Genomic DNA, 23,655 nt, shown 5'->3' with positions numbered 1-23,655 from the left:
ATTGCGGCGGCGGAGGAATGAGGTGCCAGCAAAGGTCGAATGGAATTGAGACTGGTGGAAACGGTGGATGGTGGACAATGGACGATGGATCATGTGTTAAAGATGGATTAAGTGCGAGAAAGGAGCTGGCTGTCGGAGGATTTGAGTGCTGGAGTGAGAGGTCGACTCGCAAGCTGCCTGCTGCTTGCTGAGTGATTGCCCGGGCGACACCTTTGCATAAGAGAGGAGGGATCGGGACAAGGTGAATGAGTGAAGGAGCCGCAACAAGCAGCAATCAATTGACTAGAAAAGACCTAGCAAATATCCAACTTTTGTCCCTCGCACAATACTCAAAGCTCCGCCTTCGCGTCACCAAGTCCGCCACCAACGCACTTCCAGCCCTCCTGGTCGGTGCCGTCGCCAGAGCCAACGTAGACGTTGCGAGCCGGGTACTTGCAGTGCGCCCTCTTGTAGGCCACGCCCGTGTCCTTGGTGTCGCCCTTCCACTTGGTGCCGATGAGCGTCTCGGGGGCGATGCCCTCCTCGACCCAGCGCACCATGGCCATGAGCGCATTCTCTTCCGGGTCGAGGCTCTCCATGTTGCCCTGCTCGTTACCAATGGCGTGTGCGCCGTCGCCGCCCGTGCAGTGCGCCATGCCGCTGATGCGGAAGAAGCGGTAGAACTCGTCAATCTCCTCGACCGTCAGCCCCATGGTGCGCGCCACGTGGTTGTAGTAGCGCGGCGAGTTCTCGGAGCTGATGAGCCCGTCCATGAGTCCGTGGTAATGCAGCAGCTTGGAGCCGCGGTCCCGCAGCGCGCTGAGGTCACCCTCCCACGTCTGGATGTTGCCGGGGTTCTTGTTGGACGCAAATTCCATTTGCTCAGAGTCAAGGGACGCTGGGTCCCAGCTGGGGTCATTGTAGATTGCGTAGCGGTACCAGTCGTTGGTGTATGGGAATGGGCCGGCGTAAAGACGTTTAGAGGCCACAATCTCAGAGCCTGGCTGCATGCGCGGGTACACAAGAGAGCCGTTGACGCCGTAGACGGGGCTGAAGACGAGGCGGACGGCGTCGGCTTGAGCGGGCGTGAGACAGGACGTAGTGTTTGTAGCGTCCGGAGCGCAAATGAAGCTCTCAGGCCGGTACAGGCAGAGTTCAGGGTCCTCAATAACGCCGTCAATGACGCCATCGATGCCATCGCACTGCTTGAGAATGTCCTCGTGGATTGCCGCCCACAGGTCTGACGAGACGTACGTTGGGGCGTCTTGGTCACCTAGAATCTTGTACAAGTTTCCAGACCCGCTCGTCAAGTTGACAAAGGCCGCAGCAGGTGCGCCAGCCACAATGCCATCAAAGTCATCGGGGAAGGATTGCGCAGACTTGAGGCCTTGGCGACCTCCTGTCGAGCACCCAAGGAAGTACGACTTGGTGTGAGTCTTGCCATAGAATGCCTCGCTGATCTTCTTGCCGACAACGACACCCGTGTGCATCGAGCGCCAGGCGAAATCGGTAACGATGTCCTCGTTGTTGTAGAAGGCTTCTCCGCCAGTACCGTTGTGGCCATTGTTGGCGCTGACGGTGGAAAAGCCAAGGCCTGCAGTGTATGCCATGTCCTCGTACTGAATGCATCCAGAGACACCGCCGTTGCCAGTGCTCAAGAAGCGTCCAGTCCAGTTGACTGGCAGCCATGCTTCCATGCTGATTTCACTGCGGTTGCTGGTGGGCACCCGAAGCGCAACACGGCAAAGATCATTTGAAACCACCTGAGAAGGGCGCTTGCATCTGGGTTGAGGATCAGGTACAACTCCTTTGATAGTCATGGGGGCCAAAGATAAGAGTCACTCACGTCGCGTTGTTATCGGGAAAGGTCAAGTTTGTGCCAGCAGCCACAAACTCGCTGAACCAAACAGTGGCATTGGGGACAACAGAGGCCAGAGAGGAGGGCAAGGAGCCGCAGTTTTGCTCAAATTTGTCGTTGGAGGCCGCTTCAGCCGCTGCAAAAAGCAAGCCTGCGCACAGCAACGCGCTGTTGGGGCTGGGAAACCTCATGACTACCAGATCTGAGGATTAGGATTTGCAATCCGGTGCGTGAACGAAGGACGAGAGGGGGATGAGAGCTGCAACTAAGAGCTGCAAGCAGGATCTTTAAGGGACTCATGGAGTGGAGCTCTCAACTTCCGCCTGCCAGTACCGTCTCCGAAGGGCCCCACTCTGGAAAAGCCATCTTTCGCAGTGCGCTTCTGGAGCTAGCCTCATGGGACTGGAAATGTGCTTGCGCCCTGCGCCAAGTCACCTGCTCTCTCGCGTTCGCATTGAACAAGTAGATCTGTGGGTGCGGTAGAGCAGACGGCAAGACTCTAGCCGGCGTCCCAAGACACGGATATGCAGACGACGTCATTGCACCTGTTGTGGTGCTCTACACATCTGAACTTTGCTCACGATGTCTTTTTGCGTTCCACGATGGTCTTTCAAATCCCTATGTGCCACGAGTCAGCGGAGTCGGCGAATTATGACTTCGGCGAGATTCAGTCGTCAAACGAAGCCTTGGCTAGTTTCCTGATTCTCGGTACAGCGCAAAAGCGTCCATGGCTCACTGCCGAGGATAATCCTCATCGGAGCCCACTCGAGTCGTTTAATGGTTACTCTTTTCGTCTTGAGGCCGAAGATAAACTGACTTGGCACTTGGCAGGGGACGAAAGCTACCGTGCGGGGAGAAGGGTGTGGGGTACAGATTCCCCGCAACCTTGGAACTTCAGCAACATGACGAGCACTTGGTTGGCTGTCACGATGGCTTTTGAGGGTCCAGCTGCTTATCCACAGCACCTTGATATCTGGGCCAACATTCTGGCACCTGCAGTGATGACGAGCTAGCGGCATCGGGCCTGTGATAGGCCAGGGATTGTCAGGTCCCACAAATGGCGGCAAATCCGAGCTGCCATTTTCGACAATGACGTCGACTGTTTATTCATTTGTGCTCGTTGTCTTGTCGAAATGTGAGATGGAAAAGAAATTGAGAGACTCAAGCAAAAAGATCTGACGTATGAAATTGATTGGCTTGGTTCAGGAAGCCCGCGGGCAGAGACTGTTTTGACAGGAATGGCTGCTGCCTGGAACAGTGGTGGCGGTAAACGACAGCTCCCTTGGCGCATTCGTGGTGTTGAACGACGGCCTCGGGTGTACGGCGGCGAGGTGGAATTTCTTTTGCATTGTACGGGCGATGTGGCCCAACTCCTGCAGGGTGTTGGACGTAAGTGTTCAAAATAAGAGATGAAGATCTCTCAGCCAGAGTCTGGCCGACTGTCCTCCCGCGGCGGTTTCAGGATCAGTCAAAGATGCGCTGCCATTCTCCAACATCCTTCGTACATTTGACGTGTTAGCAAAGTGGGACTAAACAAACCATTCTGTTGTGGTATCACGCAAGCATTAACGCCGGACCGATGGGTGTGTCGTTGAGTAGCCATAGTCGTGAACAAATTGGACAACCCAAGCCTCAAAGCGAGAGATCAGCAAAAAGTGAACTGTCCCAGCGAGTCGTCGAAATTCCAGGTTTCAGGATAAAACATGATAGAGTGATACCTTGGAGCCACGAGCGAGCCAAGCTTCAACGGCTTTGCGGACGTAGGGACCGGTGCCGACGCCACGGAGCAAAACTAACTTGACTTGGCAATTGCAAAAGACTGGCCTCTTGGCAGGGTGCGATGCAGAGACAGAGCAGAAAGCCTGCTTGTGCGCCAGAAGAAGACGACGACGTCCGGGGCATGTGCTCACATGCGGTACGAGGACTCCAGCATCTGTCGTTCACAAAGACGGGTGCGAGGCGGCCGAGGCCGTGTTGCAAACATGAGCATCCGTCCCGCTTGGGAAACAAGGCGTGGACTTTTGGAGCTGGTTTTGGCCGTGTTTGTGGTCAGGAAATGCGGGAGGACCCGCACGAGTGAGGGAACGCTAGTTAGGTTTATCAGATGTCTCTTCCAGCGGTTCGGTACAGAGGGTAGGGTTTGGCGGGTTGGGCTGAGATTGCGGCGTTTTGTGAGTGTCGACGAGGGACTGAAGGTTGAGGACGTAGGGTGGTGCGTCGTGTCCAGCGGCTGGGTACAGTAGGGTAGCAACGGAGAAGGCGTCACCCCGGTGCTGGCATGCTGGAGCCCGGATATAGGTGCATGACATGAATAAACTTCAGCCTTGACTGCGCGTGCCCCAAACTGATATCAGGCGGGCCGCCATATGAATGAAGTGGGATCTGCGGCAGCGGAGAAGCTGGTTGGTGTCGTACATGAGAACGAGAATGAAGTGCCGAGGTTTGGGGAGAGCGAGTGCGAGGCGAGGAATAGCGAGGGGGGGGGGGGGGGGGGGCATGTCGTGGTCGTCGAGTGATGGTGTCCGGTCGTGGTCGAGGAAAAGAAGAGAGAGAGACAGAGAGACGGACGGTAGAACATCGGCGGCGGGTGGCCATCATCTGCATGTTTCAAACCTCAGACTCGACTCGACACACGCAAACCCTGTCTTGGACATGGAAGCACTCAGCTCAGCATGCTCGTCGCCACCGCACTCGAAGCCGCAAGAGGCAGAACCGCTGTCAGCCTTGTCATCGAACCCTCAGCCACCACCGTAACTCTTTCCTGAATAAGCTCACCATCGCAGCCCTGTCTCGCTTCCCTGCAACGCCCCGGTGCGTGCTGCTTCAAATAATTCCCTTCCGTTTGCTCCCAATGGCCCTTCGCGCATCTTTCATGACTCCATGTTGCTCACCTCACCCTACATGACATGCAACAGGAGCCACGCCCCAAAAACCTCCAGTGAGTCGGTATTCCTCGTCGAGTCCTGCCAGCCTTTGACTTTGCCGGCAGTCATCTCAAAAAGCCCTTCAAGATGTTCAAGTCACCAGCTCCTCACGTGACATCTTCTCCCCTACGCGACCCGGCTCACTCTCTCTTCAAGCCCCTTGGACGGGCATCTCAGACGTCTCTGCTGGACGTTTCCACGGCCGAGGAACCCCTTCCCCGAGCTGCAGAATGCGCCGTGCACCTGGAGCTGCTCGAAGTCTTCCAAACGGTCAAGTCGAGATGCGCCAAATCGCACATTGTCGCCCACGCGCTCAATCTGAGGCAGCCCTACAGCTTCGGCGTAGTCACCAAGCGCAAGCGGAGCGCCAGGGCCCAGGCAGCCTGGAACACCTATCTGACCCTGGCCGTCTTGCGATTCGGCAAGTGGTGGGACGCGCTGCTCAAGATCCTCGACGCCCCTGACGGAGCAGTTCCCCAAATCACCAAGAAGACACTTCCGCCGCTGGACGTCCTGATGGTCTGGCACACGTACCTGCTCACGCCACGGAAATACGAAGCCCTCTGCCGCAACGGGCGCGAAGCGTTATTGCAGATGGAGTTCCCCTGGAAAGCCGTCCACAGAGCCATCGACGCCTCCACCAACACCTACCAACTGACAGCCGAAGCGCAAGACGTGTTCCAGCAAAAGACGGGGCTAGAAGCGTACCTGCTCTCGTCGCTCCAACGAGACAAGATCCACGACACGCTGACGCGCACCTTCCTCGAGAAGCTGGCGCACTCGCATTTGCCCGACGCCAGCGAGCCCTTCCGCCTGTCCAGCCTGGGCGTGCTGCCCTATGAATACACACCGCTGCCTCAAGCATACGAGGCGCACAGCGCGGCCCTGTCCTTCCTGCTCCCCGCTATCCACCGCCAGGAGGAATTCTGGGAGAAAATGGCGTCGCTGAACTGGGTGCATTCGCCCGCCGCCGCTCGCACCCTGCACCACGCCGTGCTCCGCTACCACCGCTTCCTGCTGCTCTTCGCGCGCCACCCAGACGCCACCCTCGTCCCCACGCTGCACATCGACGTCGCGTGGCACACGGCGCTGTGCTCGCCTGCCCGCTACGCCGCCGCCTCGCTCGCCTACGCCGCCCGCTTCATCAATCACGACGACACCATCGACGACGCCGCCCGCGACGACGCCTGGCGCGACACCCAGGCCCTGTACAAGCGCGCCTACGGCGACGAGTACGACGTCTGCCGCTGCTGGTGGTGCGAGGTGTGGATGGAAGAAAAGGAGGCGGCGGACGACGACGAGGACGACGATAGGATTTCGGAGAGGGCGGCGGCGCGCTTGGAGAGGGCCATGCAGGCGGAGAAGGCGCGGATGAAGAATGTGAGGAGGTAGATTGAGTGTGGTGGTGGTGGGGGGACGGATGTGTGAGTTTTTTTTTTTTTTTTTTTTTTTTTTAGTTTTTTTTTTGAAATGAGTCTTTTGTGCTGCTTGATATACCCCAGATACCAATCCATCGTTTTTCTATTCTGTATGCTGCAGATTTGAATGCGTGTGGAAAGACTTGTTGCCGATTCACGAGCGAGCACATGAGACTGTCTCGGCCAGCGACAGCAACATTGCCAAAAGAGCACTCAATAGCAGAATTCTCGGTCAACAAGAATTATAAATCCACCACTACAACCTCCCTCTCCCCAAGTCCGGCATACCTGCTATCTCTCCCCAAGAGTTCAGGACCAAGCTCGCCACAATGAAGCTCCTCCCCATCCTTCTCCTCCTCACCATGTTTTCCCTCCCAAAACCAACGCCCGCAACCCTCCTATCGCCCCGACAAATCTCCTGCGCCCTACCCGGCTCCAGCACCGACGCCGACTGCAAGGCCTGTCTGGGCCCGAACGCCGCGTCGTGCGGCCGCACCGGGTGCTTCGATCCGAGCGCGGGCCAGACGTGCTGCGCCGACGGGTCGGCTTGTTCGGGCGGTGACGAGTGCTGTGGGGAAGTGGTGAGTTACAACAGTTGCTTTTTGGCCTTGTTTTGCCTGCTTTGTGCCACGTTGCTGGTCGGGGAATAGACGGTGTAATAGCTGATGCGGTGTCTCACCACTACAGGGCCTTGGTGTATCGGGGTCGTCTGATGATGATGATGATGGGCATGGGACTGGTACTTCGTCGACGACGACACCCACGACAACGACGAAGAAGACGTCACCGACGTTGATGGCCGCGACATCTACCGTTGCCGATTGGTCCTGTGCGCAGTCTGACGACGGCGACGCATGCTGCGCGCGGCGCGGCGAGGGCGTCAGATACTGCGGCGGCGCATGGCCGACGTACACCTGCTACCGGCCCGGGGTGGGCGAGGTGTGCTGCGCAGGAGACAACGCCGCGAGGACGAGGGCTTGCACAGAATCAGGGACAGGGACAGGGGGAAGCGGAGAAGGAGGACGCAGTGGGCAGGTTGCGTGCTGTGATGATGTTGTGAGTCACATTTCTTGTTGCTCTCTACTGCTGCTATTTGCGGCCGAGGGTGATGTGGTGGTGGGAGGGGGACGAGGAGGAAGGGGTGAGATGAGATGCGCATGCATGTATGCATGGTCTGTGGCTGACGCGAGACTCCCTCTCTGCTGGGAGTCGGGTCCTGACAGGCCGATGATGCTGTTGCTGCTTCTGCCACCGCCGGCAAAAGTAATGCGTCGTCCAGGGAATTGCCGTTGGGGGCTACGATGGCCACGACTACGGCGGCGGTGCCTGGAGCTGACGAGCTGAGCACGACAGCATCTACAGTGGTACGATCTTGCTGCCTTGGACGCTAATTGCCGCTTTTCATGCTGATTACTTGTCGCCGTCGGACAGCATTCTAGCCTGGCAACGTCAATCTCGCATACACTGACATCTGGGACGTTGAGAGGGAAGACCAGCCGCGGGCCAGTACAAGTCATGGCGAGCTTCGTGTGGTTGCACGCCGTCTTCCTCGCTCCGCCGAGCATCGTGTTCTTACTCCTGGCCGCGGCCGGCTTCTAAGACTTGTAAGCCATGCATTGGTAGAACGGGTCTTGGGAGAGATTGGGTATCAAGGTTTCGGCGATGCGGCCGTCGGGGATCATTCTTGAGCGGTTATCAGCAAGATCTGGATTCGAAGCGTGTATTCGTAGATCATTGGTCGGACGTCTGGAATTAGGCTGTCGGATGTTTTGGTCTGCAGCGGTTGGACGGGTCGACAGGGGACGAGATGGAGAGGTTGTGGGCCGAGCGGAAGGGAGGGAGGGAGGGAGGGAAGACGCGTCGCGCGCCTCAGGCAGCCAGGCCAGGCCAGGCCAGGCCCCAGACGTCATCGTCTGCTCGGCCCTCAGGTCCCGTCGCACCGCAATCTCCAGTCCGTCTCTGCACCACCATCATGCCTCCACCAGCCGTGAGCTTTTCCCATCGTTGGCCGAAGCAGTAACTGACTAGAGCGACGGTAGGCGCCTTCTCCTCACCGCTTCAGGCCGCCGCGGGACTCTAGATCTTCTCACAAGCGGCCGTCCGCTCTGCGCCAGGCACTCCCGCCTCCGTCTCCGCCTCCAATCGAAACTCGTCACGATGTGTCTAGTTCGCAATTCAAGCCAACGCCGCGCTTCTCGGTTCCTGCGCTCGGGCATGGTGCCAACCTGACGGGCTCCCAGTTCAACAGAAGCATAGCGTCTGGAAAACAGCACTTCGGTCCCCGTTTGGACAGGACGGACAGCATTGACGACTCGTCGCAACCAGATGGCAACGCTAAAGAGCAAGGGGATCCAGATGATGAAATGCTTTTTGATACCGAGTCCCGAGAGGTTGTGGGAAGCGTCGAGTCCGGCCATGCTCCAATTCCACACGCGCACGGCAACGTCTTCTCTCAAACACCACGGATAAATGTCGATTTTGTTGATGAGAACCCGGCCAAGCGTAGACGCTTGTCTTTGCATGCAGCCACACCTGGGATTGGTCCTGACCAGGCCCACCCACTCCCACGACGACAGTCACTGCATCAAGACTTTGAAGCCAGACATGACCCATCAGTCTTGACCCAGCCAGCAGCATCACCACCGCACCCAACAAGCCCCCCACGCACAACGCGACCACCACGCTTCAAGCACACCGAAGCAACCCCCAGCCGCGCCCATCCACTCGCCCCAACCTCAACAGACCCGCTGCCGCCGCCTCCAACAACAACAAAAACAACATCTCGCCCTCGCAACCCATTCCGCCTCCCACCATCTGTGGGGCATGGCAGCAAAAACGACCCCACCGCCGCCGACGCAACGCCACTGCCCGAGCACTTCTCGCCGCACCGCCGCAACCAAAAGTTTGTGCCGGGCGGCATGGCCGAGACGGTGCGCGGCTGGATCTTGGGCGTCGGTCACGGACCCGACGCCGCCCGCACGTCGTCGCGGGTGTCGAGCATGGTGGTTGCAGGCTCGCGCGAGGCGTTAGGGGAGAATCGGCTGCGTTTGATTGCTGGGAAGACGGATTGGGATGGTGAGGGCGAGGAGGCGAGGGCGCTGCTTGTGGGGCCGGCGAAGGGGGTGCGTGCGGGGGTTGCCATGGGCGATGAGGTAAAGATTGCGGCGCCGAGTTGGGACGTGCAGGTTGGAAGGGGGAGTGAGAGGAGGAGGTGGGTTGTTGGCGTTGATTGGAGTGTGGTTTGAAAACTGGCTGAAATAGAGAGTTCAAGAGGCTAGGCTGCAAAGGTCTTGCTTGCTTGCTTACTTCGGCTGCACACATATATCAGCATTCGATGCAATTTCGCGACACCCGTGACGCCCAAAGTATTCAGGCATCTCAGCAAACAGCAAACTACCCTATGTACCTACCATCAAAAACGCTGAACTCCCCAAGAGAAAAAATACTCCATCGCCGAGAATCGAACAATCGAACTCGGGTTTCCAAACCTACTCAACGTCAAGGTCAACTCCCCCCTAGGTCAAGAGGGAGAGAAGCCGCACGCGGCAGAATAGTCACTAGCTTGATTCTTTATTACAAAAGCTCTCGGACATCTGGCTCCTGTGAGGTCTGGCGGGCTGCTGCCACTGCACCACGACGGATTTGATTTGCTTTGGGTTTGGGTTTGGGTTTGGGGGATGGATGGGGGTTAATGAATTTCGTTTCCTTGAATGAACAACACAATGGGTTTATCCAATCTGTCTGGGATTCTAGCGCTACTGGGTCGTGGGTGCCTAGGTCGGCATTGGAGGGTTGTTTGTGATACGTAGCTTGCTTTTGCTCATCTGGTATGCATGCACGTACGCTGTAGTATCTTCCATTTTGTAGTGTCAAGTGACTCCACGCAAATCGGACACGTACGGTCTGATGATGCTTCCTTACTCTATGGCCTCCACGGCAGAACTGAACTGGGAGACGACCTGACATCCCGGAGTTGAAACCATGCACGATTGACTGCAAAGTGGTTCTGACTCGTCTGTCAGCGCGTCGAACAAACTGAACTGAACGGCTCTGGTATTCCTCTGGGCTTGCTTTCTGCTTCCACTTTTTGCCCTTTTCGTTTTGGAGGCGGTCGTGTCGCTCCCTCTGTGCGTGCGTGGATCGTGTGGCCCAGCCTGTGCTGCGGTGGCAGGTTTTTGATAGCCCATGGACAGAGATCCATGTGGACAGACCGGAACGTGTTGCTGTGTTTTGCTAGTTGATTCATGCCTATATACAAGTTTTACGTGCTACATGTATGCTACTGCTACTGCTACTGCTGGATATAATAACGCTAAATACAGAGCCTTCTACAGTTCGTCAGACAGTTTGTGTGGCCACATGCCGTCTTGGATGCCTTTGCTCGTTCACTCGTTCTGCGTGTCTGAGATTATGATTGCGTTGTGAAAGAGGAAGAGAGAGGGGAGAATCAGAAATCAGAGCGACTCTGAAAGTCCAACTCCTTGCTTGCGTGCGCCTTAGTCGCAATTCAATCATCTCCAACATCAATTCTTCTCGCCCGTCGTCGCCTCCGCTCCCGACGCCGCTCTCGACGCGCCCTGCGCCTCAATCTCCTTCTCCGTGGCGGCAGAAGAAAGCGCCGGAGCGCCCTCCTTTTCCGCATTGCTTCCCTTCCTCGACGCATCCGCATCGACCTTCTCAACCACCTTCTCATCCGCCGACGGACCCGTTCGACCCGTCTCTGCCTCAACAGCCACCTTCTCCTTTTCAACCTCGACGCCCGGCGGCGCCGCCACGCCCGCCGCGGCCGGTGCATCGTTGGGCGCCTCCGGGCCCTTCAAATCCGAATTAGCCGACTTGACGCTCCGCCACTCGACGGCGGCGGAGCCCAGGATGGAGAAACACGCCATGGCCAAGCCGACCTGGAAGGCGTGGACGAGAGCGTCGTTGTAGGCGACGAGGACCTGCGGCAAGACGTCGGCGGGGACGCGCTGTTGCAGCTCGGTGGCACCGATGGCGGTGATGGAGCGCGGGTCGAGGTTCGTGAGCGCCGCGACGCCGCTGATTAGGTCGTTGGTGAAGATGCTTTGCCCGACGGCGACGAAGATGGCGCCGCCGAGCTGCTGCGAGAAGAAGAGGAGCGTTGTCCCCATTGGTACGTCGATGCGGCTGAGCACGGTTTGGATTGCGATGTTGCTTTGCTGGATGGCTGTGTCAGTGATGATGGGGGAGTGCAATGATGGGGGGTGGAGAGCTACCTGCATGCCCAGACCTAACCCGAAACCGAGGAGAACCTGGTATCCGATCCAGGCTGGGTGACCGGTGTTGGTGCGGAACGTGGTCAGCATGCCGGCGCCGATTGAGACGATGACGCTCGAGGCGATTAGGAAGGGCGTGTAGTAGCCCATGCGCGAGACGCTGATGCCGGTCAAGATGCTGGCGACGACGAGGCTTAATACCAATGGCAGCTGCGAGTAAAGGGTCAGTGGAAGAAGAACGAGGAGATGCAAAAGACGCTTCAACTCACGTTCATGATGCCAGAATGAACAGCCGATGCGCCTTTGATGGCTTGGAACCAGATTGGGAGGTAGTAAACGAAAACAAACATGCAGCTATTGCAGTGTCAGCCCGAAAATCGAAATACCAAAAAATAAAAGCTTTCTTACCTTGAGTTGCAAAAGGTGAACCACAGGGCGCCAGCAACAGTACGGTTTGAGACGATTCGCGGAGCGATGGTCGCCGTATCATTTTTGTTGTGCAATTGGACGCCAATGAAGGCGAGAATTAGTACTCCAAAGATGCAGAAGAGGAAGATGATGCGCCAGTTGGACCACGCGTAGTCGTTGCCGCCCCATTGGAGAGCGAGAATCTACGAAAAGTTAGGTACCTGAATATGGCATGAGCTTGGCATGATGTACAAGACAGATGATTGATGGCATAAACAGAAATTGGCCAAGAGGGTCAAGCTGGATAATTTTTTCCTTGAGCGTAAGGCCAGCATTACGTGGCGGAGGCGTATTTTTGAGCACAAAGAGAATCAGCACCGCTGTAACTGCTCCAATGGGCCTGCCATTCGTCAGAAATGATTCCAACCGACGTCACGCAAATCTTACAGGTTCAGGTAAAAACACCAACGCCAGGTTGCGGAACTGGACGCGAAGGCGCCGCCAATGAGGGGACCAGTGACCGAAGCTATTCCAAAGATTGAACCAGCGAGTCCTTGGATCAGGGCACGTTTTTGGAGCGGCATCAATGGGATAGCGAGCAGGACGCCGCCTGTAAACATGCCTGCAGAGCCGAGTCCCGCGATTGCTCGGCCGAGGATGAAGGCGATCGAGTTGGGCGCGGCGCCACAGACAGCTGATCCGACGGTGAATAAAAGCAGATTGATCAAGTAGACCCATTTTGGATTGTAAAAGGTGCTGTGAAGGTGGTTAAATGATAGACGAGAAATTGGAGTGTGAAGACCTACTATAGTTTCCCTACGACGAGTTGCGTGGAACAAGCCGTGAGCTTTGACGAGATTAGTGAATTGACGGGATTTGTGGGAGTTGGTCGAATTCACCATGTACGCAGACCCATACCATCCCTGAAGCTTCATTAGACAACATTTGCAGACCTGATTTTCATTGTTGGTAGCTCACAACGTCACCGAGAGAATGAAATTCATCAGTAATGCGCGGAATCGCCACACCAACAATTGTCCGATCCAAAGCCACAAGAAAGATTCCAGCGTAAATGCCCAGGAGAATTGGAACGACAACGCGAGTTGGGGGATAAAGAGGCTCCGGAGGGCTTTGGAGGCCGCCGGCTTCGACATCTGCCTTGGCTGATGGATCATCACAAGGGGCTTGCGCATCAACTGCACTTGGTTCGGGCTTTTTGTCGATCATTGCGACGACTTGGAGATGCAAAGGAAGCGGAAAAATCAGAGAATTGATGAAAATGAAAGACGTCGGCCAAAGGAGAAGGAAGCAAGTCAGACTTGAGGGAAAGAAAAGGGTCTGGTGCTAGGCAGTGGTGTAACGAGGCTGACGCCGACGTGCATGCAGTCTTATAACTGGGGCACGGAGAAGACGCGGAGTAGCGCGCGTCCGTGTGCATCGTGAATTTGGACCTGTAGTAGTTTGCATCATGGAGGAGGAGAAGAAGGTGGTTTGCCAATTAAGGAGAGGGAGGCTTTGTGGTGGGCGTTGAGGCTTGCAAGAGGCGTCGACGAGGCGGAGATGAGATGGGTGGTGCGAGGGCGAGAAGGTTACAATGACATCTTTGTAGACGACAGTTGAAGGGGACGGGAGTCAAAAGCTGGAGATGGGATGAATTGACAAGACGGTCAGCGTGTGTCTTGTCCAAGACAGAGGAGGTGGTGGTGGTGGTGCAGAGGGTGAGTCGGGTGTCCGCGTAAGGGCCCGAGGCGGCAAAGTCATGGGGCCGACGAGCCGAAAGAGGCTTGCGCTCGGATCGGATCGGACTCCCCCGCCCGAAACCCGTCAGTGAGCAGGTCGGGTCCAGCCCGTCAACATCCACCAGCATCATCGCCTCCCGAACCCTCCGCTCCCTCCGTCTCGCCTTCATCATCACACTTGCTCTCTGCACTTGCGCGGCCAAGCCTCTGCTTGATGACCAACACCGGCCCTCCCGTCGCCGCGGACCCCGTTCGCGATCCGCTGCGCAATCACCCGCAAGTCCAAATGTCTCAGCATCCGCTCCAACCTTGTGCTGTGCCCACCAATCCCTCCCAAGACGTTAAGCCCCCTCCAACCGCTGCATCGACTCTTGATCACGGCCCAGTTGGCAGTCCCGCCAACCTCAAGCCCAACGCTTGCATCAGCTGCCAAAAGCGCAAAGTAAAGTGCGATCGCACCGAGCCATGCTCGTCCTGTAAGAGGTATCGCGCCGTCTGCGAGTTTCGGGACCCGGCGCCCCGTCGCAAACGCAAGCTGTCCGACGAGGACCTCCATGCCAAGCTCGATCACTATGAGCATCTTCTCACCCAATTTGGAGCCCACGTTGACTCCAAACCTACCGCGACCAAGCCGTCTGCTGCTCCGACCTCGACTCATTCTTGGGCTCCTGGATTCACTCCGCTCAATGCTCGGGACCAGCCGAGACCGAGGGATCCCGTTGGGCCGCCTGCCACCAAAGACTCCCCTGCTGCCACCAAAACCCCCGACACTGGCCGTCTAGTCTTTGAAAGGGGCAGCTCCCGATATCTCGAAAGCAACCTCTGGAAAGGCATTCACGACGAAATCAGAGATCCAAAGCAGCTGCTCCGTGACGCTCCAACTCCTTCCAGCGCGAGGCCCTCGACTGCGAATCAATTCGATCCCTACAGCCTGGACGAAGGGCAGCTTGTCCTAGGCCTCATGCACGGCCACAAACTGGATCTTCGCAACTTTCATCCCCAGTCGCATCACATCTTCACCCTCTGGCAAGCTTATCTGGACAATGTCAACCCACTTGTTAAACTGCTCCACGCCCCTACCGTCCAACGACAGGTCCTCAAAGCAGTCAGCAATCTAGAGGCCATTGATGCCGAGACGGAGCTACTCATGTTTTCCATCTACCTCATGGCCGTCGTCTCCATGACCAGCGACGAGTGCCAGTCGACCTTGGGTGAAAACAAGCCCCACTTGCTTACCAAGTTCCAGTACGCTACCAAGGTCGCGCTGCATAGGGCAGGATTTCTCCGATCATCTGACCTGGTCGTGCTGCAAGCATTCATTCTCTTTTTGCTTGCCATGAGATCCTACCATGATATTCACACGCAGTGGTCGATGACCGGCCTCGCCATCCGCATGAGTCAGAGGATTGGGCTCCACAAGGATGGTTCCAGACTCGGCATTCCCTTGTTCGACATTGAGATGCGGAGACGAGTCTGGTGGCAGCTCACCCCCCTTGAGGTCCGAACGTCGGAGCTTGCAGGTGGTAGCATTTCACCCCTCTTGCAGGCGCACTGGGACACTGACCTGCCTCTGAATGTCAACGACAGCGAGCTGAATCCCGACATGAAGCAACTCCCTCCAGAACATAGCGGCCCAACAGAAATGTTCTTTTGTCTGCTGCGCTTCAAAATGGGCAGATTCATGCGTCGCCATAGACATCTCTTCTTTTCGGATGCTCAACGCTTAACAGATGGGGATGATTCCCTGGCCGAGAGGGATCGTGCCATTGACGAGTTTGAGCAGATGCTCGAGACCAAATTCCTCCGACACTGCGATCCTTCTGTGCCACTACACTATCTCACTGCCATTGTCGCACGGTGCGCTCTTTGCGTTACACGACTGTTGGCACACCATCCGCGGCAATATCCCGACAAGGGCAAGTCTTTGCCCCGATCTGAAAGGGACCTCCTTTTTGCAACTTCACTCAAGACAATCGAGCTTGACAACCTGGCACACGGAGACACATCTCTGCAGAAATTCATGTGGCACGTGGACGCATACTATCAGTGGGACGCTCTCATCTACCTCCTCATTGCTCTGCGGAATCGCAACTATGTCGACGACAAGGAAATCGAAAAGGCGTGGTTCCAGGTTAACAAGACGCTCGAGTACCACAGTCAGATCGTGTCTGACCCTACCAACCTTCTTCATACTGCCGTCGGGAACCTGGTTGCAAAGGCATGGAACTCGTATGCCAACGAGCACGCTCGCCAAAATCGCCCACCACCTCCCATTGACGACTTCAAGGCTGTCAGCATGCTTGTTGCCAGAGCCAGGGACAAGTCAATCACCGACAGCCGTGGGGGCTCGGGCGGTCCGGATGGTGAAGCCAGGCACACAGAAGCGTACCAGGCGGCGCCGCTGCCGCAGCAGCAACAAACGACGCCACCCGTCAGCGCGAGCGGATGGAACACACCCCTCAACACCGACGCGAGTCCCATTGATTGGGACGTGTGGGATGGCTTGCTGCAAGAATTCGGGCTGCAAGCTGGTGGATTTGCTGTTGACCTGGTGGGATGATATCTGTCTACACATCTTTTCTGCTGCCTCTGCTTCAAAAAATTCCATTCAACATTATTATAGGGCAGGAAGGTGTTATTCTCGATACCGAATGTACATACAAGGTATACGGCGGGAGGAAATGCCAATGGATCTACTGGCTTTATCGTCGGCTTTGGGGCTGGGAAAAATCTACCGTTACCGCGGGCACATTTCACTCTGTCGGTTTCCGTAAGAAAAGCACCCGAGCATCGAAAGTTTCGATCTTGCAATGAGAAGCGTGTCGACAGTCTGACTTGACATCATCTTCACTGTAGCGTACGCCCTAGACTCAACCACTGGAATAATTCCATACCAAAAGCGAAGTCTTTTCAGGCCAAAGGCAGTTAGCGCGCCAGAGTACTGCAACAGAAACGGGAATTTGCGGGCCCGAACGGCCTGGGTCACACTCTGCGCAACTCCGTCCGAATCTCTAGGTACCTATGGCCGGACTCGGGTCACGTCACACGTCACCGCCCTTAGGTCGACAGGAACTAAAATTCCATTGACCACACCACAATTCCTCCATCACATCTTGGCCAAGCGATTTCGCAGGTGTCAACGTGTCCGGTAACGAGACCATTGTTGTTTTATTTTGTTTTGCATTTTGAGCGGCTATTTCGCGAGCGATTGATTCAGCGCGTACTGCACCCTCGGTCTCGAGAATCCGGACGATTGATACGGCTCTTCAGTCCCACTCCTCACTTCACACACCACATCCATCACCACCGCTACCGTCCTCATCCATCTACAATGCCGCCCTCCACCGGATCGCGCTTCATGCGCGCCGCGCGTACTTTCGCGCTGTACACGACGACCGGCGCAGCGGTCGGCTTCGCAGGGTGGAAGGTGTACTCGCGCAAAACACAATTCCAGGAGATCGACGTGTCGTCGCCGGCATACTCGAGCATCGCGTCGAGCGTGGCGCGCATCAACCCGCACAAGAACCGGCCGGTGATGCTGGACCACTGCGAGCGGCGGGTGCCCCTCTCGCAGCTGCAAACTACCGACCTGGACGAGCTGACGCGCCGCTTCTGCGCCGGCGTGTGGAGCGGGTCCGGCTTCGAGTTGCAGCGCCGCATCATGGAGCGCGCGTTCCGCCAGCTCGACGGCCGCGAGACGGATCTCTGGGAGAGGGCGGACATGGAGAAGAGCGCGTACAAGGTCGGCGAGCGCATAGCGGATCATTTCGAAGTTGTGGGTCGGGCGTCGGACAAGGTGAGCTTGCTTGTGTTACAGATGGTTTCGAGAATGGCGAGCTGATGGCTTGATAGGTTGTCGTCCGCTGCGGCGACTCGCCGCGCAAGCAGGGCCCGCGCAACAACGACGGCATTTTCAGTATCGAGGTCCGCAAGGATGGCGACGACGCCGTCTTCGCCATGAAGAGCTTCTTCTTTGACAGCACTGAGGAGGGCGCCAGCGCCGCCCCGCCGTCGGCTCTTTTTGACTATTTGCACCGCGAGTACGCCAAGCTGTGGATGGAGACGAGCGTGAGGAAGTTGTTGAAGTGATGGACATGAGAGGACAGGAGTGGGACACCTCTGGACATTAATTACGCCGATTTTCCAATCAAAGATGTGGCTGGTAAACTTCTCCAAGCTTCTCCAAACATTTTTCCTCGAGCGACTATGCGCCATTGACATTCACAGACGACGATTCAACACCTACTCTTCGACAGCCACATCGGGTGCCCAAGGATCCAATTGACTCGAGCGAAAATATCATGCTCTAGTCTGGAGACGCCAACACAGTGGGTGTAGAAAGAAATGAGACATCCTCTAGGGAGCAGTCATCCGCCGTCCTAGTCGCGCTCAGGGAGAAGTCGTCCGCCATCATAGCTATGCTGAGGGAGCATTCATCTACCGTCGCAATTGCGCTTGGCGAGCTGTTTTTGCCTATTACCAAGTGTCATTTTTTGTTTTTTCTTTTTTTCACCCACTGTGTCAGCATTTCTCATACCCATCCCAGAAAGGAAATGCACCCGGACAGACACGACGAAGCTACCCCGCACCGACGTCATACGATTGGCCGACGCAGGTACTCCAACCCACGTAGAACACGGTACGTCAACTTAACTACGCGAGTACAGACGCGGATTTAAAAAGTAAACACCTCAATAGATCCACTACGATTTGTAATTTCTTCATCTAGGCGTCGTCTAAAAGTATCAAATGCTCCCTCTTGACTCCAATTGATACCCAGACCTACCAACGAAGATTCCTCCCGCGTGCCAACCACATTTTTGCCATCCCTACCACGAACAAACAAAGGAAGATTCAAACATGCCCGCCTCCGCCGTCTTCGCCCCCTGCAACACGGCCCTCATCACAGGCGGCGCCTCCGGCATCGGCCTCGCGCTGGCCAAACGGTGCGCGGCGCAGGGCATGAAGCTGGCCGTCGTCGACATCGACCCGGACACGCTGGCGCGAGCCAAGGCGGAGCTGAGCAAGGACGGCGCGGCGGACGTCGAGACGTACGCGGTCAACGTGGCGAGCCATGAAGAGTGGGACAAGCTGAAGAAGGACGCGGTGGGGCGGTTTGGTAGCGTCGAGGTGCTGGCGCTGAATGCGGGGACGGCGGGTAAGGGGAGTCGGTGGGGAGAGAGGGAGGGGTTTGAGAAGGTGTGTGCAGTGCAGTTCCTATACACTGTTTATTGCGGTGCTGACGAGACACGATGCAAAAGATTCTAGGAACGAATCTCTGGGGCGTCGTCAACGGCGTCAACGCCTTCGTCCCTGTCCTGCAGCAGCAAAAGAAACAGGCCGCCATCATCGTCACGGGCAGCAAGCAGGGCATCACCAACCCGCCCGGCAACCCGGCGTATAATGCCAGCAAGGCAGCCGTCAAGACGCTGGCTGAGCATCTGGATTACGACTTGCGCGACGAAAAGCACCTCAGCGTGCATCTGCTCGTGCCGGGCTGGACCTTTACTGGCATGGTATGTATCCATTTCTCCCCCTCCCCCTCCCCTTCCCCTTCCAACAACCCCAACAAACCCTACCCTATCGTCTCCAACGATCCACTTTCTCCATCCACTCCAACCCGACATACCAACTAACACCACCCACTTAACAGACCGGCGGCGGCCCCAGCGCCTCGCGCGAGAAGCCCGCCGGCGCGTGGTCGGCTGACCAAGTCGTATCCTACCTCGTCCAAAAGATGGAGAAGGACAAGTTCTACGTCATCTGCCCGGACAACGACGTCGACGAGGCGACGGACAAGAAGCGCATACTGTGGAGCATCGGCGACGTTGTGGAAGAAAGGCCGGCGCTGACGCGGTGGCGGGATGAGTGGAAGGGAGAGGCGAGGGAGTGGATGGAGAGGACGAGCGTGTAGATGGAAGGTTGGGATTGGGGGTCGTGGATTGGGGATTCTCGTCTAATGCTCTTTTGTGTCGCTCTAGATCTACCTGCTTGTTGTCACTTCACGAACCGGATGGCTCTGCCTTTGGCATTGTGACTGTGTGATAGCGCTGGGCGTGGTTGTGATGGTGGACGACTGCTACTGAGGTGCAGCTGTAATGGCAGACGGCCGCTCCCTATAGAACTTCAATTTTTTTTTGTGTCCACTGAGTTGCTGCCTGTCCTTTTCTCTCTTTCTTGCTCTTTCACCAAGAACACAGATTGTTCCGTCAGTGGAGCATTCGTCGTCAATGACCGGGCTTGACCATGGCATGGCCTGCATTTGATTGGCTGCTTGCGCAGGCGCTAACCGAAATTGGTATCTCAAACTCGTCTTCTCTGCTCACGTCTAACCAGATCATTTAAATATTTGGTAAGGATGAATACGACGATGAAATTTGGGATGCCCAGCCTTTGGATCGAGCAAACGTCGAGCGGCGGTGGATGTTCATGTTCAAAATCCAGGTGCTCAAAACGGCCAACTGACCCGGAGAAAATTGGCCGGCCCCCGCAGGCGCAACCTAAACATCGCGTCGCCCGCCGCTCCAACGCGACCAGGTGTAAGCGCCGGCAGCAATGACAGAGCCCCACACCAATGCCTCAGACCACAGAAGAACGCGTCGAGCACGCGCTATCCAAGCTCCTCGAGTACCTGCTGCCCCAGTATCCCCATGAGGACGAAGACGCCGCGGATCAGCGCCTCGACGATGCCTTCAACTACGCCCTGGACGCCATAGGCAGGCAAGAACAAAACACCTCGATCGCGGGCTCTGCTAACTCCCGCGCAGCTCAGGCGAACCCAGCATAGCGTCCGACGTCAATCATGCCGCAGACCTCATCAAGAAGAAGCGTGAGTGCGCTGGCGCAACAAGTCGAACGTGGCTAACCATTGCCAGTTGTGCGCGAGAGCAGCTCGCCGGAGAAGCCGCTCCACTTTGCCAACCTATACTCGAGACTCCTCACGCAGCCAGTGCTGAATCAGAAATGGGCGATGCTCTACTTTTTGTACCGGCTGTCCGACTCGGACATGCCCGCCGCGCTGCAGGACCTGCGCTCCCCTCCCAGGTCTCCTGTCCGAAACGAGGCCGCGTACCAGTCGCTCACCGCCCCCGAGAACCCGCTGTCGCCCACGCGATTCGCACGAGAACGGCAGCTCGCCGAGAATCCTATGTTTAACGAGGCCTTTGCGAACGAGGGCCTGCAGCGCTTGCCTCCTGCCGAGGAGCCCAAACCCGCCAGGGCGTCGACGGAACGGACAAAGCCGTCGGAGAAGCAAAAGGGACATGAGAGGTCCAAGACGGCATCGATCGACCGGAAGAGGACTAGCCTGCAAAAGAAGGAGGAGGAGGCAGCGGCGGAAAAGGGTGGAGAGAAAAAATACACGTCGCTGACGTCCTACGAGCCCTCGGAGACGGCGTTGCTGCGCGACTTGCCGTTTACGCTGCAAGGTCTTTCGTCGTCCAACCTCGCTTTCGCAGCTCCATCAACGCTCAAGATCCCCGCCACGCTGCCGGCGCCCTTGGTGAGCCTGTTGCACACGCTGGCTGAGCCGTCCCTGCTGTACCGCAACCTGTCGGAATTCGTCGACTCGTCCGAAGGGGGTTTGGTCGGACAGAGTCTCCGTTCGGCTTTGGGCATTGAGCTACGGGCTTACCTGGGCCTGGTGGCTACTCTTGAAGGCCAGATACGGAGGGCGCTGTCAATGTTGGATGACTCGCAGCCTAGACAAGGAATCGGCAAGGCGGGAGTGACGTTGAAGCGATGCGTGATATGGACGCGAGAGGCCACCATGGGACTGCGACTGATGAGCTTGATTATAGAAGAGTCCAAGGGTAAGATCTCCAAAGGTGTGGAGGGTACGATTGCTGACAGGTTGCAGGCAAAAAAGGTGGCGAGCTGATTTCCCTTATTCATTCATTTTCCCTATCACACGGCGACCCATTTGTAGGCGCCTTTGCAGAACGGCTCCTTGCTCACGTTACACGACCTTTTTACGACATGCTACGACAATGGATTTATGACGGCGAGCTCTCGGATCCCTACCAGGAGTTTTTCGTGTCGGAACAATACGAAGACGCCAACGACGAGAATGCCGGCAAAGGCGCTGCGACGAGCGTGTGGGAGGACAAGTACAAGCTGAACGACAAAATGACTCCCACGATTGTGTCACCCGAGTTCGCCAACAAGGTCTTTTTGATTGGCAAGACGCTGAACTTTATTCGCTACGGCTGCGGCGACGCGGCGTGGGTCGAGAGTTATTCCAAAGACGCCTCGCGCGAGCTGCGCTACGGAGACACGGCCGCATTGGAACGCAACATTGGAGAGGCGTACAAGACGACCATGGCGAGGCTGATTCATCTCATGGCCAACAAGTTCAAGCTTTTTGAGCATCTTCGGGCGCTCAAAAAGTACATTCTGCTGGGTGCTGGCGATTTCATCGCCGTGCTGATGGAGTCACTGTCTTCGAATCTGGACCAGCCGGCCAACACGCAGTATAGGCACACGTTGACGGCGCAGCTGGAGCACGCGGTGCGCAACTCGAATGCACAGTACGACTCTCCAGAGGTCTTGCGCAGACTTGACTCGCGCATGCTAGAACTCAGCCACGGCGAGATTGGGTGGGACGTTTTCACGCTCGAATACAAGATTGACGCGCCGGTCGACGTCATCGTCACGCCCATGGGCAGCAAGCAATACCTCAAAATGTTTAATTTCCTGTGGCGCGTCAAGCGCGTCGAGTTTGCGCTGGGCAGCACTTGGCGACGGTGCATGACGGCAGCACGACAATTTCTTGGGGCCGTCGAAGACCGGCTAGGGTCCGACTGGAAAAAGGCACGGTGCACCGTGGCCGAGATGATTCACTTTGTCAACCAGCTGCAGTACTACATTTTGTTCGAGGTCATCGAGTCGTCGTGGAACGAGCTGCAAGAGAGGATGCGGCGACCAGAAGCGACGCTCGACGACCTGATCCAGGCGCACGCGCAGTACCTCACAAACATTACGCGGAAAGGACTGCTAAACTCATCGGACCGCATGGACTTTACGGGCCAGCTGCACGAGCTGCTCAAGATCATGCTCCGGTACAAGGACGCCGTCGACGGGCTGTACTCGTTCTCGACGGCCGAGTTTGCACGCCGCCAGGAGCGCGCCGCCAAGATTGAGACGCGCACGGCGGCGGGCAAATGGGGTCTGTCTGATCGCGACTCGGGAGCCTTTGACTCGCCCGTCACGCGCAGCCGCAGCGCGACCAATAGCGACGGCGACGGGTTTCCGCCGCCGCTGCTCCCCAATGCGCCTCATGCCGGCGGAGGCGCCGAAGACGACGATATTCTGGTGGGACTGCGCAACCGGCTCGGTCTGCTGGGCCGCGATTTCAAGGTCAAGGTCAATTTGCTGCTGGGCGACCTGCTGCACCAGCCCGATGCCGATATGCGGTGGTTGGCCATGGTCATGAATTTCAACGACTCGTACGCGCCGGTGAGGCGCAAGAAGACTGTCAGTGGGGGCGCGGGTAGCGGGGCAGGCGCGTCGACGGGCAGGAGGAGTCGGGGCGAGGCGTTGGAGAGGGGAGGGAGTCGAAGGGAGGAGACGAGGGCGTGAGGTAGAGCTGGTGATTTGCTTTCCATGGTGTTTGGTTGCCATTCATGTAGATGGATGGGTGGGCTGGCGGCTGGGCGTAGTTCTGGTGGGATACCATTCGACTTGTCTTTCTTATCCCTTTCTCACAGTGTTGTTGCCCATGTAATTATTATCTGCTGCTTGTGCGTGCGGGCGGTTGCATATAACGGACAGACGGACGGACGGGCGGACGGACGGGTGCATGCATACCCAAGATTTGCGCAGGGGTTTTGGCTGTGACAGGTCTGGGCAACAGTGAAACGCGAAACGAGAAACGAGACGAAACTTAGATACGACGACGGCGACGTATGATCAACGGCCAGGTCCTGTGCTGGCTGGACAAACGGCCATCCAACAGAATGCTGTTGTTGTTGTTGTTGTTGTTGTTGAAGGCGAGCATGCCCATTCAGTCCTTGCAGGAGAACAACGAACAAGGGATCACAAGGCCAACCAACGCAACCAACACCAGCTACTGACCTTAGGTACCGTACCGTA

At 56.8% G+C, this 23,655-nt stretch overlaps 9 protein-coding genes across 9 annotated transcripts; 7 read left to right on the top strand and 2 right to left on the bottom strand.

The window, feature by feature from the left end:
* Positions 1-164: 164 nt before the first annotated feature.
* IWZ02DRAFT_198800 (Tannase/feruloyl esterase) lies at positions 165-2,194 on the bottom strand. Its single transcript, XM_066762533.1, has 2 exons — positions 1,826-2,194; positions 165-1,761 (listed from the first exon to the last, which is right to left on the bottom strand). The coding sequence occupies exons 1-2, from the start codon at positions 2,026-2,028 to the stop codon at positions 330-332; spliced, it is 1,635 nt and encodes a 544-aa protein (XP_066624297.1). The 5' UTR covers positions 2,029-2,194; the 3' UTR covers positions 165-329.
* A 2,632-nt stretch (positions 2,195-4,826) lies between these two features.
* On the top strand, positions 4,827-6,226 carry IWZ02DRAFT_445879 (uncharacterized protein). The gene has a single exon (XM_066767196.1). It carries the CDS (start codon positions 4,849-4,851, stop codon positions 6,151-6,153), a length of 1,305 nt encoding a protein of 434 aa, XP_066624296.1. The 5' UTR covers positions 4,827-4,848; the 3' UTR covers positions 6,154-6,226.
* Positions 6,227-6,230: 4 nt separating this feature from the next.
* Positions 6,231-7,855, top strand: IWZ02DRAFT_198733 (uncharacterized protein). Its single transcript, XM_066762531.1, has 4 exons — positions 6,231-6,760; positions 6,867-7,235; positions 7,403-7,543; positions 7,611-7,855. The coding sequence occupies exons 1-4, from the start codon at positions 6,509-6,511 to the stop codon at positions 7,776-7,778; spliced, it is 930 nt and encodes a 309-aa protein (XP_066624295.1). The 5' UTR covers positions 6,231-6,508; the 3' UTR covers positions 7,779-7,855.
* Positions 7,856-8,151: 296 nt separating this feature from the next.
* IWZ02DRAFT_488749 (uncharacterized protein) lies at positions 8,152-9,457 on the top strand (the record flags this gene model as incomplete). The annotated part of the gene is made up of 4 exons (XM_066769498.1): positions 8,152-8,166; positions 8,219-8,681; positions 8,922-9,377; positions 9,441-9,457. 4 exons carry the CDS (start codon positions 8,152-8,154, stop codon positions 9,455-9,457), a joined length of 951 nt encoding a protein of 316 aa, XP_066624294.1.
* Positions 9,458-10,401: 944 nt separating this feature from the next.
* On the bottom strand, positions 10,402-13,537 carry IWZ02DRAFT_497709 (putative MFS multidrug transporter). The gene is made up of 9 exons (XM_066770193.1): positions 12,803-13,537; positions 12,724-12,747; positions 12,631-12,671; positions 12,272-12,580; positions 12,077-12,224; positions 11,825-12,027; positions 11,686-11,770; positions 11,417-11,626; positions 10,402-11,359 (listed from the first exon to the last, which is right to left on the bottom strand). The coding sequence occupies exons 1-9, from the start codon at positions 13,049-13,051 to the stop codon at positions 10,703-10,705; spliced, it is 1,926 nt and encodes a 641-aa protein (XP_066624293.1). The 5' UTR covers positions 13,052-13,537; the 3' UTR covers positions 10,402-10,702.
* A 150-nt stretch (positions 13,538-13,687) lies between these two features.
* IWZ02DRAFT_445868 (fungal-specific transcription factor domain-containing protein) lies at positions 13,688-16,468 on the top strand. The gene has a single exon (XM_066767195.1). It carries the CDS (start codon positions 13,778-13,780, stop codon positions 16,121-16,123), a length of 2,346 nt encoding a protein of 781 aa, XP_066624292.1. The 5' UTR covers positions 13,688-13,777; the 3' UTR covers positions 16,124-16,468.
* A 41-nt stretch (positions 16,469-16,509) lies between these two features.
* On the top strand, positions 16,510-17,849 carry IWZ02DRAFT_198661 (uncharacterized protein). The gene is made up of 3 exons (XM_066762529.1): positions 16,510-17,359; positions 17,416-17,725; positions 17,791-17,849. Exons 1-2 carry the CDS (start codon positions 16,895-16,897, stop codon positions 17,650-17,652), a joined length of 702 nt encoding a protein of 233 aa, XP_066624291.1. The 5' UTR covers positions 16,510-16,894; the 3' UTR covers positions 17,653-17,725; positions 17,791-17,849.
* A 473-nt stretch (positions 17,850-18,322) lies between these two features.
* Positions 18,323-19,713, top strand: IWZ02DRAFT_198673 (short chain dehydrogenase/reductase). Its single transcript, XM_066762530.1, has 3 exons — positions 18,323-18,762; positions 18,825-19,079; positions 19,217-19,713. Exons 1-3 carry the CDS (start codon positions 18,424-18,426, stop codon positions 19,475-19,477), a joined length of 855 nt encoding a protein of 284 aa, XP_066624290.1. The 5' UTR covers positions 18,323-18,423; the 3' UTR covers positions 19,478-19,713.
* Positions 19,714-19,947: 234 nt separating this feature from the next.
* Positions 19,948-23,583, top strand: IWZ02DRAFT_445862 (spindle pole body component alp6). Its single transcript, XM_066767194.1, has 4 exons — positions 19,948-20,283; positions 20,331-20,392; positions 20,439-21,374; positions 21,422-23,583. Exons 1-4 carry the CDS (start codon positions 20,138-20,140, stop codon positions 23,140-23,142), a joined length of 2,865 nt encoding a protein of 954 aa, XP_066624289.1. The 5' UTR covers positions 19,948-20,137; the 3' UTR covers positions 23,143-23,583.
* Positions 23,584-23,655: the final 72 nt, after the last annotated feature.

The sequence above is a fragment of the Phyllosticta citriasiana genome (assembly GCF_038021145.1).
Source record: "Phyllosticta citriasiana strain CBS 120426 chromosome Unknown IWZ02scaffold_4, whole genome shotgun sequence".
Classification (NCBI taxonomy): Eukaryota; Fungi; Ascomycota; class Dothideomycetes; order Botryosphaeriales; family Phyllostictaceae; genus Phyllosticta; species Phyllosticta citriasiana.
The sequence above is the reverse complement of the archived record's forward strand: the minus strand, read 5'-3'. Positions and strand labels throughout refer to the sequence as shown.

Excerpts from the sequence above, each read along its gene's own strand:
- IWZ02DRAFT_198800 (XM_066762533.1), bottom strand. The coding sequence starts at position 2,028 with ATGAGGTTTCCCAGCCCCAACAGCGCGTTGCTGTGCGCAGGCTTGCTT. Across the intron at positions 1,762-1,825 it reads TTTCCCGATAACAACGCGAC|ATGCAAGCGCCCTTCTCAGG; the intron begins GTGAGTGACTCT and ends TCCTCAACCCAG.
- IWZ02DRAFT_445868 (XM_066767195.1), top strand. The coding sequence starts at position 13,778 with ATGACCAACACCGGCCCTCCCGTCGCCGCGGACCCCGTTCGCGATCCG.
- IWZ02DRAFT_198673 (XM_066762530.1), top strand. The coding sequence starts at position 18,424 with ATGCCCGCCTCCGCCGTCTTCGCCCCCTGCAACACGGCCCTCATCACA. Across the intron at positions 18,763-18,824 it reads AGAGGGAGGGGTTTGAGAAG|ATTCTAGGAACGAATCTCTG; the intron begins GTGTGTGCAGTG and ends ACGATGCAAAAG. Across the intron at positions 19,080-19,216 it reads GCTGGACCTTTACTGGCATG|ACCGGCGGCGGCCCCAGCGC; the intron begins GTATGTATCCAT and ends CCCACTTAACAG.
- IWZ02DRAFT_198661 (XM_066762529.1), top strand. The coding sequence starts at position 16,895 with ATGCCGCCCTCCACCGGATCGCGCTTCATGCGCGCCGCGCGTACTTTC. Across the intron at positions 17,360-17,415 it reads TGGGTCGGGCGTCGGACAAG|GTTGTCGTCCGCTGCGGCGA; the intron begins GTGAGCTTGCTT and ends ATGGCTTGATAG.
- IWZ02DRAFT_445879 (XM_066767196.1), top strand. The coding sequence starts at position 4,849 with ATGTTCAAGTCACCAGCTCCTCACGTGACATCTTCTCCCCTACGCGAC.
- IWZ02DRAFT_497709 (XM_066770193.1), bottom strand. The coding sequence starts at position 13,051 with ATGATCGACAAAAAGCCCGAACCAAGTGCAGTTGATGCGCAAGCCCCT. Across the intron at positions 12,225-12,271 it reads TGGTGTTTTTACCTGAACCT|GCCCATTGGAGCAGTTACAG; the intron begins GTAAGATTTGCG and ends GACGAATGGCAG. Across the intron at positions 12,028-12,076 it reads TGCCATCAATCATCTGTCTT|ATTCTCGCTCTCCAATGGGG; the intron begins GTACATCATGCC and ends AACTTTTCGTAG.
- IWZ02DRAFT_198733 (XM_066762531.1), top strand. The coding sequence starts at position 6,509 with ATGAAGCTCCTCCCCATCCTTCTCCTCCTCACCATGTTTTCCCTCCCA. Across the intron at positions 6,761-6,866 it reads ACGAGTGCTGTGGGGAAGTG|GGCCTTGGTGTATCGGGGTC; the intron begins GTGAGTTACAAC and ends TCACCACTACAG. Across the intron at positions 7,236-7,402 it reads TTGCGTGCTGTGATGATGTT|GCCGATGATGCTGTTGCTGC; the intron begins GTGAGTCACATT and ends GGGTCCTGACAG.
- IWZ02DRAFT_445862 (XM_066767194.1), top strand. The coding sequence starts at position 20,138 with ATGCCTCAGACCACAGAAGAACGCGTCGAGCACGCGCTATCCAAGCTC. Across the intron at positions 20,284-20,330 it reads GCCCTGGACGCCATAGGCAG|CTCAGGCGAACCCAGCATAG; the intron begins GCAAGAACAAAA and ends ACTCCCGCGCAG. Across the intron at positions 20,393-20,438 it reads AGACCTCATCAAGAAGAAGC|TTGTGCGCGAGAGCAGCTCG; the intron begins GTGAGTGCGCTG and ends AACCATTGCCAG.